The sequence below is a fragment of the Astyanax mexicanus genome, chromosome 16 (genome assembly GCF_023375975.1).
Source record: "Astyanax mexicanus isolate ESR-SI-001 chromosome 16, AstMex3_surface, whole genome shotgun sequence".
NCBI classification, from domain to species: domain Eukaryota; kingdom Metazoa; phylum Chordata; class Actinopteri; order Characiformes; family Acestrorhamphidae; genus Astyanax; species Astyanax mexicanus.
In genome coordinates this window covers 8,882,425-8,895,168 of record NC_064423.1, presented here as the reverse complement: position 1 = coordinate 8,895,168, position 12,744 = coordinate 8,882,425, and the positions used below count along the sequence as shown (strand labels likewise).

The 12,744-nt window shown below is 40.9% G+C and overlaps 1 protein-coding gene across 2 annotated transcripts in view; it reads right to left on the bottom strand.

Annotated features, from left to right (window-relative positions):
- syt7b (synaptotagmin VIIb) overlaps nt 1-12,744 on the bottom strand; it is a 189,760-nt gene that overhangs the window by 77,960 nt on the left and 99,056 nt on the right. For both annotated transcript variants that reach the window (XM_022669486.2, XM_049465809.1), the window contains exons 2-3: nt 11,850-11,953; nt 2,673-2,758 (exon numbers count right to left, since the gene is read on the bottom strand). In XM_022669486.2, coding sequence (XP_022525207.1) covers nt 2,673-2,758; nt 11,850-11,953 — 190 coding nt within the window. The remainder of the gene's footprint in view (nt 1-2,672; nt 2,759-11,849; nt 11,954-12,744) is intronic.

The window sequence follows — 12,744 nt, the reverse complement described above, 5'->3', positions numbered from 1 at the left end:
CTATGACTAAGCTGTTAATACTGACCTCTTCCAATATCCTAACATAGTTATAAAATGGTACCATATTTTTCACTGCATATATTTCACTGGATATTTCAGATTTTTAGAATATGGGGCCCTCCTGCCTATAGTTGCAATTTGCACTTTGGTGGTGTTTTTTGTAAATATTTTGCAAATGTGTGCAGTATGTACAACATATGTAAACAGTATTTGCACTGTCAAAAATATCAGGTTGATACTGAAGTGTGGGTGAACTTAAACAACAGGAGAGAGTAAACATACTAGAATCGTTATAAGGGCCAAGGCAACATCAGAGGGCAGAGAAAGCTAACAAGGGAAGGGAAAAAGCATTGTATGAGGATAGAACGTCAATACTAAGTGGGAAGTAAGTGAAGTGAGAGGTTATATATAGTGTGTGTAACAGGTGAAATCAATATTCAGGTGATTGGCCTCAGGGTAGTGCCGTATTAGGTGTCATGTGATTGAGAATTGAAGTGATGTCTGTATGTGGTGCATCCTGGGTACTGTAGTCAGGAGACTGGAGATCACAGGTAGATCTGAGTGTGGGAGAGAAGTAGCTCCTTCTGTGCCAGGTGTGACACTTCCTACAGTTCCTGTTCCTACTTAATTGAATATTAAAACATTTTTGATTATTAAAATGACCACATCCACGCCTACTCGGAATTTTGAACCCCCCTTCCCCCCATTCGGCTTCCCTGCTCTGGTCCTGAGGGTTCGGTTCCTAGAAGGTCCAGCCGGTGCCGACCCGACCGCTGGGCTGCAGGCAGGAGGCCCTCGCTGCCCTTGAGTGGCCGCTGTTGATTAGCCGCACGGCCACAAGTGCTGTTCTGAAAACTGGGCCCATCTGGAGCGGCTGTAGCTGCGCCTAATTAGAGCCGAGGCTGATGAATATTCTAGCAGCGCTGAGTGGGAGAAGCTGGAGCTCCAGGACGGTGGACCGCAGGATCTCGCTTCAGTCCACTGCTCTTATCAGCCAGAGTCTGGTCTTCAGGAACACACGTGGGTTAGCATGTGAGGCTATGCTCATCTCTCACAGCTGCGAATTCGGTTTTATTATATAATTCACTATTATCTGTATTATTATGATATTATATTATTAGGATATAATCCTACATTTTTACAGATATGTGACTTAAAGCTTCATCATAAATTTGCCACTCACAGATGTGTAATACTGGATAATACTGGTTTCTCAATAAACAAATGAAAACGTATAAAATGAATATTCATCCTATCCACTTAGAGACAAATCAGGTTAATATATGCAGAAATATGCACAATTCTGAAAGCATATATCTTTAAAGCAATAATGTATAGATCTAAGATGTAGACATTAAAGGAAAACTCTGATGTAAAATTGACTTTTGGTGTAGTAAAATATGATAAAAATTACTTACCTTTGGTGAATATGTCCGTTTACAAATGCTTGGACTCTTGGAGTATATAATATATATATATATATATATATATATATATATACATATATATATATATATATATATATATATATATATATATATATATATATATATATACATATATATATATATATATATATATATATATATATATATATATATATATATATATATATATATATGTATATATATATATGAGTTGGACAATGAAACTGAAACACCTAGTTTTAGAGCACAATAACTTATTGTGGTGACGGACAGTTCTGGTGGAAACAGGAGAGTTGAGGTGCACATTGAATTCTGCCGTGATTTGATCAGCCGTGGTTTTATGTTTTTTGGATACAATCCGGGTTAGCACCCAAACATCCCTTTCAGACAGCTTCCTCTTACAGCGTCCACAGTTAATCCTGTTGGATGTGGTTGGTGCTTCTTGGTGGTGTGCTGACATTACCCTGGATACTGTGGCTCTTGATACATCACAAAGACTTGCTGTCTTGGTCACAGATGCGCCAACAAGACGTGCACCAACAATTTGTCCTCTTTTGAACTCTGGTATGTCATCCATAATGTTGTGTGCATTGCAATATTTTGAGCAAAACTGTGCTCTTACCCTGCTAACTGAACCTTCACACTCTGCTGTTACTGGTGCAATGTGCAATTAATGAAGATTGGCCACCAGGCTGCTCCAATTTAGCCAAGAATCCTCCCACACTAAAGTGACAGGTGTTTCACTTTCATTGTCCAATCCCCGTATATATATATATATATATATATATATATATATATATATATATATATATATAAACAGTGTTTTTAATAAGCTTCTTGTGCACTTTTTAAGTTATTAATGCCTCGTTTTAAATGTCAGGATTCTAGCAAGGAGGTGTGGAGATACTTTGAGCTGGATAACGGTGGAAAAAGTGATTTATCGGGGGAAAATTATGCCCCATGGTTCCCAGTCTGAAGGGTGTTTGGACAAACTGTTAAAAATTTTGGATCTCAAAACGCTGTGGGAGAATGGAGGTGTGCTATTCATCAAAGGTAAGTGCTTTTTATCATGTTTTACTACACCAAAAGTCCATTTTACACAGGAGTTCTCCTTTAACTGGCTCTATTTTTTTTCCCAAATTTTTTCTCACATTTAATCGTGTTCCCACCCATTAGCTAGACCACCCTAGGCCTGGAAGAACATTCTTAGCTCTCAGTTCTAGCTAATGTTCTAAAAGCACCTACTTGACAGCTTTATTCTCTCCTCGACCTCGGACTGATACCGAGTCAGGAGAACCCGCAGAGTCCACGCCCGGCTTATTCCTCTTACCCTGCAGAGAGAGAGAGAGAAAGAGAGAAATATAGAGAGAGAGATTTTTATTATTGAAGATACAGTGAAAAAGAGAGGAACCATATTGATAACTTGAAACTGGTTAAAGCTCTGATATTCCTTCATTTAACTCCATATACAGTCCAGTCAAACAGTGTGTGTATTGAGTCTGTGTGTATTGAGTATGTGTGTGTGTGTGTGTGTGTGTGTGTGTGTGTGTTGAGTGTGCGACACTGAAAAGAAAACACAATGGCGAGAACGATAAACAGTGTCTCTGCTCAGCAAACCAGCCGAACAAATACCAACATGACAAAAGGTCAAATACAGTATGCAAACACACACACACACACACACGCACACACACACACACACACTGAGACACTGAGAGAACAGGACTGCCTTGCAGGGCCTTCAGTTTAAGGAAACACACGGTTTTAAAATGTCAGCTGATTCCTTACATAATGCAGTTTAAATCTGCAGCACACTTCACCATCACAGAGTGGCAGCTGCCACTTTTATAAAAGCTCTGCTACCTGAGTTCCCAACCCAGTTCAACCTAACTCAACGAGCTGTGTACCTGTTAAAGAACCACTATGTAACTAAATTTCAGTAGTAAATGATAAAATGATCAGGATGTATCATCTTTTATATTTTAGGAAACATGTTGGCATGCTGATATTAAGGAAACATGTTGAGTGAAAGCACTGGCAGCTCTTGTCAGCAGGGCTTCAGCAGTACGTTCCTATTTTAAATGGGCAGGCCGTCCCGGGTTTTGTGTTTGTTTTGTCCTCTGACTCCTCCTGCTGCTCGTTCCCCAACACTAACTCCACCCACCGAGGTTGCCAGCCGTAACACTACACTACAGTGATCTGTGCTGCAGCAAAGCAGCTTAGCTAGCAGAGCTGTTTCAGTTAAACCTCAGCTGCTACACAGCTTAAAAAAAAAGCCTCAGCATCGTAGAGCTCGCTCGGTCCGGCACACCGCGGAGCTTTAGCTCTGCCTTGTGTAACATACAGTCAATATAACGCTAGATACAGGTTTTAGAAGAGTTTAGAGTTGCTGTATTTCTCCTCTCGCTTGTACTCTTAAGATCTCCGCCTCTCCTACTAGTCTTAACGTTGAGTAGATTCAGCCTCCTGAATTTGGCAACCCAAATACATTTCGTGGCTGGGGAACGGTGGGCGGAGAAGACTACTCTCTGTGGTGTTTTGAAATTAGACTGCTGTAGCCATTTCACACACTCGCTCTCAGGTCTTACATAATGCACCTTTAACCTGTTAACTGAGTCATTCAGGGCCCTATTGTATACCCTGTGCAAGACACGTCGCAATGCTGTTTGCTACCTTACACCTTGTCATCAGTCTGTTTTCATTAAACAGTGTGTACAATACACAGTTCAGGATTTTTACACAAAGGATCAGTAAAGAAGGGCAAGCAGGATTCAGAGTCCGTGAATAAACAATCATACACGAGAGACAAACGTAGTCAAGGAAAGTCGCTTTGCAATTAGAGATGGGTGATCCTGGACATATTTTGTTATCGATCCGGGGCCAGTATTGCCAATATCGATACCGATACTTCTTAATACTTAAGCTTCATAGATCCAAAAGGCCTAGGATAGAATTTTGCCAATCACTGTACATGACAACAAAATACTTTATCACAATCAACATGTTGTTTGTTTAAAAACAATGGAACAGTAAGTTAAGAAAACAATCAATTCTGCCATGTGAGTTGGCATGTGGACATGGCCAAGACGATCTGCTGCAGTTCAAACCGAGCATCAGAATGGGGAAGAAAGGTGATTTTAAACCATCTCTAGAGATTACAGAGAATGGTCCAATAAAATATCCAGTGAGCTGGATACAGTTCTATGGGTGTAAATGCCTTGTTGATACCAGAGGTCAGAGGAGAACAGCCAGACTGGTTCCAGCTGATAGAACAGCAACAGTAACTCAAATAACAACTCATTACAACCGAGGTCTGCAGAAGACAGAATTTGGCATCAACAACATGAAACATGGACCCATCCTGCCTTGTATCAATGGTTCAGGCTGGTGGTGGTGGTGCCATGTCCATCCCTTTATGACCACAGTGTACCTGTATCTTCTGATGGCTACTTCCAGCAGGATAATGCTCCATGTCATAAAGCACTAGAGAATAATCTCAAACTGGTTTCTTGAACACAACAATGAGTTCACTGTACTGTACTGGAATGGCCTCCACAGTCACCAGATCTCAATCCAACAATAGAGCAGCTTTGGGAAGTGATGGAATGGGAAATTTGCATCATGGATGTGCAGCAGACAAATCTGCAGCAACTGCATGATGCTCTCATGTCAACATGGACCAGACTCTCTGAGGAATGATGTTTCCAGTGCCTTGTTGAATCTATGCCACTAAGGATTAAGGCAGCTCTGAAAGCAAAATGGGTTAAACCCAGTACTAGTAAGGTGTACCTAATAAAGTGGCCGGTGAATATGCCTGTCCATGCTTTTCACAATCAGTACAGGGGACTGAAACATCTGCACAGTGATATACATAAAGGTAAACGGCGTCCGCTCCTGGCCCAGACTGTCCCCTCCTCTGCTGATTGGCCGGGCGGTCTGAAAGCATTCCGGAAGGTGGAGGATTCATTAGAGAGTGCTCAGAAAGCTATCAGCTGCCAGGAACCACGCAAAAGATGATAAACGATCCAAACAGGGAAGAGAAACGAGCGCAGTTCTGGCTTCCATCCAGCAGCAGGAGCAGCAGCAGCTTCCAGCATCTAAATGTGTCTCCTACCAACTCACTGATCCGTCAATCACACACACACACACACACACAACACAGAATCACTCAGAACACAGCACCTTATGCTCCCCTTACTGGCCGCTTTAATGGAAACCCCATCCTTGTGCTTCCACTTATTGTACACTTAATCTAAAACACCTTCAGTATTAAGCCAAAGGTAGTACGGCCGTCCAGACCCGTTGCAACAAGGCAAGCAAACCAAATCAATTGCCTAGAGTCTGAGCTGACCTGGCGCCTGCAGACATTGACTAGTTATGAACTGAATGCAATGACAAACTGTGTGATTCCCCTTTAAATTATGTGACAGTTAATTCAGGAAAAGTCCAACGACACTATAATCAGAATCCCCCTCAAGAGAGTCCCTCCCACTAGTTGCTGACAGTAGCCAGCCAGGTTCATCATTCCATTCTAAGCAGAGTTATCCATCAAGAAGCTATAAAAGAAAGAAATGACAGGAAGAGGAAGCAAAGAAACAACAAGACAAGTGATAATATTAGTAATAATAAGTGATATTTTAGACAGGATATAATTGTAATTTAGCAGAAGATAGACTGGAAATACAATATATGGGTGATGTTCAAGTTAGTTACAGTGGATACCCCTTGAACTTTTTTCATATTTTGTCACCTTCCGACCACACATTTAAATGTATTTTATTGAGATTTTAAATGATAGTAGCACACAACTGTAAAGTAAAATAAAAATGCAAGCAATGATACATGGTTTTCAAATTTAGAATCACAAAAAAATCTAAAAAATTTGTGACATGCGAAAGTATTCAGCTCCCCCCATATCAATACTTTGTAGAGCCTCCTTTTGCTGCATTTACAGCTGCAAGTCTTTTAAAATTTGTCTTCCCCAGCTTTGTGCTTCTAGATACTTCTAGATTTTTGCCCCATTATTCTTTACAAAACAGCTCAAGCTCAGCCAGGTTGGATGGAGAGCGTCTGTGAACAGCAATTTTCCCGTCTTGCCACAGAAACTCAATAGGATTTGGGTCAGGACTGTGACTGGGCTATTCTAACACATGAATATTCTTTGATCTAAACCATTCCACTGTAGCTCTGTAATGCTGTATGTTTAGGGTCATTGTCTTGCCGGAAGGTGAATCTCCTTCCCAGTCTCAAGTCTTTTTCAGACTCCATCAGGTTTTCTTCCAGAATTGTCCTGTATTTATCTCCACCCATCTTCTTATGAACTCAGACCAGCTTCCCAATTCTGTCCCTGCTGAAAAAAACATCCATACAACGTGATGCTGCCACCATCATGTTTCACAGTAGGGATGGTGTGTTCAGGGTGATGAGCAATGTTACTATTCTGCGCTGTATTTATCTCCATCCATCTTCCCATCAATTCTGATCAGCTTCCCTGTCCCTGCTGAAGAAAAGAATTCCCACAGCATGATGCTGCCACCACCATGTCTCACAGTAGGAATTGGTGTGTTCAGGGTGATAAGCAGTGTTACTTTTCCGCTTTGCGCTTTTGCAAATAGGCTCAGAAGTTCAACTTTGGTCTTATCTGACCACAGAATCTTCTTCCACGCTTACTGTTTTCCTACATGGCTTGTGGCAAAGTGCACTGGCCACTTTATTAGAAACAACTCCCTTCTATATCTACTCACTGTCCACTTTAATAGAAATCTCAACAAAATTCTTCCAGTAAATGGTTACTTTATAAGAAAATTATCTTCTTTATCTACTTAGTGGCCACTTTATTAGAAACCCCTACACTGACTCTGGTTAACTGAATAAAATATGTATTTATATTGAAGTATGCATGAAACCACACACACACACACACACACACTTCAGAGCTTTCAGAGAGTAAAGCTGGGCTGGATGCGTGTCGCTATCAGTGCATCTTATCTATGATTAAACAAGATCATAAAATCTTCAGCAGTCAGAGAGGAAATGCTCAGAGAGAGAAAGAGAGGACGAGAGGAGAGAGAGAGAGGGGGGGATGGAGAGAGATAAAGAGGGAGATGGAGGGAGAGAGAGAGGGCAAGCACAGCGGGAGTGCGAGAGCGCAGAGGAGTCTGGGAAAGAGAGGGAGAATAATTTGGAAGGGCGCGTGTAGGAGGGAAAGAGACGAGAAAACAACAGGGTGAGTGGGTTTCAAACAGAATTCACAAATTATGCAAGAGAGACAGAGAGAGAGGCAGAATTAACACGTCAGAAACAGAGAGAGAGAAAGAGAAAGGTAGAGAAAGAGAGGGAGAACGAGAGAGAGAGAGAGAGAAAGCACAGACGCCGTCTCTGGTGGGGGCAATGAAACCCTGCTGTCCCGTGACGGGTCAGGTTCTGTCTTGTTCCAAACGATCCCCATCCTCTCGACCCCTCCTCCTTCACATCCCCCCACCCACAGAGTGTCCACTGTACTAAACCCCTAATCAGAAAATTTTATCTACTTCCTCTATTTGATTTATTAATGTACTTTATTGCAAAACAAACATTCGTGAAAGAATGGGTCACTCAGAAGGAAATCATAGTGTTCATTTGTTTCCCAGATTCCTCCCAGTTCAGTAGGGAAGTGGGTGGGGCTTCTGGACATGGTGAATATAAGGCTTGTGTTGTGTACAGTAGTAAAGTTGTAAGTGGTATTAGTGAATATAATAACTCTGTATTGTAGTAGAGGAGTGGGCGGAGCTTCTTCTGGACATGGTGAACATAAGGCTTGTGTTGTGTACAGTAGTAAAGTTGTAAGTGGTATTAGTGAATATAGTAACTCTGTATTGTAGAGAAGTGGGCGGAGCTTCTGGACATGGACTAACTAACAGGCAGCTGGATTAGTGGCTCCAGTCCAGATGTTTTGTACTGTACTTGTTGCTGTTAGCATTAAGTACTCTAAAAGACATTAGTAAGATGCTAACTACTTTAACGTCTGTTAGCTGCACAACATTTCTCCCAAATTCCAAACAAAAATATTGTCAATTAGAGCATATATTTGCAGCAAATATAGGCTGAAATAACAAAAAAATATGCAGAGCTTTCAGTCCTCAAATAATGCAAAAAAAAAAAGTTCATATTCATAAAGTTTTAAGAAATTAGAAATCAATATTTGGTGGAATAATCCTAGTTTGTAATCACAGTTTTCGTGCATCTTGGCATGTTTTCCTCCATCAGTCTTACACACTGCTTTTGGATAACTTTATGCTTTTACTCCTGGTGTAAAAATTCAAGCAGTTCAGCTTAGTTTGATGGCTTGTAATCATCCATCTTCCTCTTGATTGTAATCTAATCAATTTCAATTTGGTAAAATCAAAGAAACTCATCAGTTTTAAGTGGTCTCTTTTTTTTTGAGCTGTAGATTCAAATACAATGAAAATATGATTTTTCGCTAACAGACTAACATGTTGGCATGCAATGACTAGACCTAGAGTCCTTACTGGAAGACTGGTTAGCTGTGCTGGCAGCTATCTCCTCTAAAAACGGAGCTTCTCTTATTCGTGTTCTTATTATGAAATGTGTACAATTATTTTTGGGACCCATCTCTTGCTCTCAGTGATGTATAATCACAACACAAATGCATTCACGGCTGTTACATAATGTTACTTAAGTAGATTAGTTGTGACTCACTGAGCGAATTCAATTATCTTTTTTAAGCCATTTGAGGTGATTCTTCAGTAAGTCACTTTTACCCAGCGAGACGTTGTTCTGTTCCCTGTAGACTATCGTTCAGCAGTGCAGACTGAGTGTTCTCTGCTGGGTTTCCCACAGCACACGTCATTTCCTTCCCCCTCATGAACGAGGTACGACCAACAACACCAGACAGAGAGAGAGTTATTTTAGCCTAAACTCCTCTTTACGCCGTCAGGGAATATCCGCACTGACGTGGTGTGTCATGGCGTGGGGTGTTTTATGAAGAAACGCATGAATCATTAGGGTTCTGCTGCACAGACTACAAAACACACACACACACACAAATACACGCACGCACACATGCATCCACACGTGCATGAACATGCACAAACACACACAAGTAAACACTTAGAAAACACACTAATTCTCTGTGTCTGTTACTAAATGTTAAGAGTTAAAGTAAGGTGTTGTTGCCAGTGCTGGCCTCTAGGTGGCAATAGATGTGCTAGGCCTAGCTATTGTTCTAATTTCTTCTGCGGCTCACCCACAGTGTTGCCAACTAAGCAGCTTTGTCGCTATATTTAGCAACGTTTCAGACCCTCTAGTGACTTTTATTTAAAAAAAAAAGCGACTAGTGACAAATCTTGCAACTTTTTATTGTGTTATTGGAGACTTTTGGAGATGAACACACATGCTCTTCAGTTACTGTCCTGGGCCAGTTCAAGGATAAAGCTCCGCCTTTCAGGAGAAACAGCCAATCAGCTTGCTGGTTTCACTGATTTTGTGAAATTCAGTTCTTGGAGTGATCTCATTGGTTGTTTTGTAATGAAGTATGCTTTAAAAACTGGGATGATATTAACTCTTATCTTTTAAACCTGATGAAGGCCTGAGGGCCAATACATGGTCAGCTAATTATAATATTTCTGTACTTCCTGATTAATTTATTCCATCAAAGCACAACACAGATCCCAACAAGGGAGCCATTGAAGGAAAAAGGTTACATTAATACATCAGACAAACCAAGTCTCCCTGAAGCTGCGGGAGTTCAGAACGAGTGCCCCAAACGTGCACACAGGCGACAGACTTTTTTTCTCTAATCGCGTGTGGGAAGGAGAGAGAGAAAACAGAGAGGGTTCTGATTGGCCTGTCCTCTGCAAAGAGTCTGTGAGACAGCCAATCAGTTTTTAGTGTGGGCGGGCAATGTTTTTCCCCCTCCCGGACGGGAATTGTTCAGCGAGTGAGAGAAAGCAGATCATGGCGGAGGCAGGGAAAGCAGAGGCAGGGCCTTCCAAAAATAAAAAATATATAACTCAATTCACCTCTGGATACTCTAAATTTAAAAATGTCTGAATACATTAATAATAGTTTCCTTAGCTAGCTGTATATAGCAACTATTTATAAAAATGGGCTGCGTCCAGAAACTCTAAAAGTTGCTCCTTTTTTTCTATGATCCTCCTCCCCTCCTCCGTGACCCGGAAACTGATTTAATGACGCCATCTTGCCGCCTGTCCAAAAACTGTAGGAGACAAAAGAACCCCACTAAACCCTCTTGCGGAGAATACACCAGAGTATCCTTCCTACTGAGGAAATGTTTTAAAGATTTTGGAGGTGACATCACAATGGCCACGCCCATAGTGCCTGAGCTTGCATTTTTTGTTACATTAATTATTTATTAATGCATCTTTTTTTATTATTGTGTATGTGTAAATAATACAACTTCATAAAAAAACAGTAGTTTAGAGTATACTGCTTCCTAAAAGAAGCTATTCCTGTCAGAATCAGGAAATAAAGATTAAATGTGTGTTTTATATTAATTTAGCTTTTCCCACTGATCTTCATGTCTTCCCCAATAATCATCATGTTCTGCTGGATTTGTAAAATCAGGCCAGGCCCCAGTGCGCTGCGATTTCTGAGCTAATATAGAAGAACTGCTTACACTCAGGGATTCCGCACTATATTACCGAGCGCAGAAAAGAAAGGCAGGAATAAAGGAATGAACAGTAATATATAGCGAGAGGTAATCCCTCTCTGTAATAAGAGTAAGCTGCTAGGTGCCTGCAGGGTGTGGATACGGACCAGAGCCCATTACTGAGTGTAATTAAAGCCTAGGCGCATTTAAGCCACCCCACAGTCCACCCTTCTGTTCCTCTCCTCTGCAGACCCTCGCTCTCATGAGCCACCATTTCCCCGTTTGCTTCATTAATGTTCATTAATTAAAAGTGGGCATTCATGGCAAAAACAAAGCCAGACCTGTTGCTGCCATTACCATAACATAAATAAGTTAGCATTTATAAGCAGCCAAAGCTAATTAATCTGAGTAACGGATGAATCATTACACCCAAAAAGAGGCTAATTCAATTATTCTAAATTGAAGTGATTAATTCCATTTGTGGGTTATATTTATTAACTGCCTATTAATCACAGCTTTGCTCTTCCTCACTCACCTCCTCCTGTCTATTTATACATCAGCCATTCAGCCCAATTACTGCTCTTTTAGATTCAGCCTGGAATAACACGCTCTCTACTCTCACAGCGCTCAGACTGACTGACTGATTGAAAACACATTATTTTAATTGAACTCTGGCATTAGAATTGGAATCGGGGACATTAAAAAATAATATACTCACCATCTACACTATTACAAACCTCTGCCTTCCACTGACTGGCCACTTTATTAGAAACCCCTGCTGTGTTTGATCAATGTTGATTGACATCACTCACCAGTCTGCGCTGGCACCATCCGCAGACCCCACACAGCGCCACCAGCCACACCACGCACACCGTCAGACTGACCGACACCAGGAACACACTGAGCGACAGCGAACCTGCAGATAGAGAAAGAGAGAGAGAGAGAGAGAGAGAGAGAGAGATGCAGTGAAAGAGTCCTCCATTCCATCAAACCCAAACTCTCCAAGATTGACATTCCAATTAGAATTTAGCTCCAGATATTTGACAGTATAATCCTGCCCACTGCGCTGTACGCTAGTGAAGTACGGGGTCCACTCAGTCACCATGACTACACCAGATGGGACAAGCATCCCACTGAAGCCCTGCATGCAGAATTCTGCAGAATGATTTTACACATCCATGCAGGGCTGAATTATGCTGATACCCTTTAATAATCTATACACTCTAAAAAACAGAGGTGTGATATAAGTACTGTTTTGTACTCAAAGGTACACTCTTTATAATTGTACTCTGGAAGGTATAATATTGGTCTTCACAGGGTCAGATGTGTTCCCTCTAAAATACAAAGTCATTCCTATCAGCAGTAAGTACAGATTTGTACCATTTAACCAGCCAAAAAGTACATTCAGTATTCTGTATCACTGTACTAATAAACAATCTATATTATAAGCGCCCATTTTTTTATTTGAAAGCCAGACAATTTTGGATCATCATGTTCTTGACGCATATTCAGTTGATGAAAATGTTTATAATCTTTATAATCTTTTACTGGCACAAAAAACATGGGTACAAAAAAAGGACTTTCACTGAAAGGTACTTTTTTGTACCGAAATATAAGGTACAGCCCCACGGACAAGCTTTATACTCTTTTAAGTACAAATCTGTACTTACTTTTCTTAGTGTCTATAGATAAAAGTACAACCAAGTC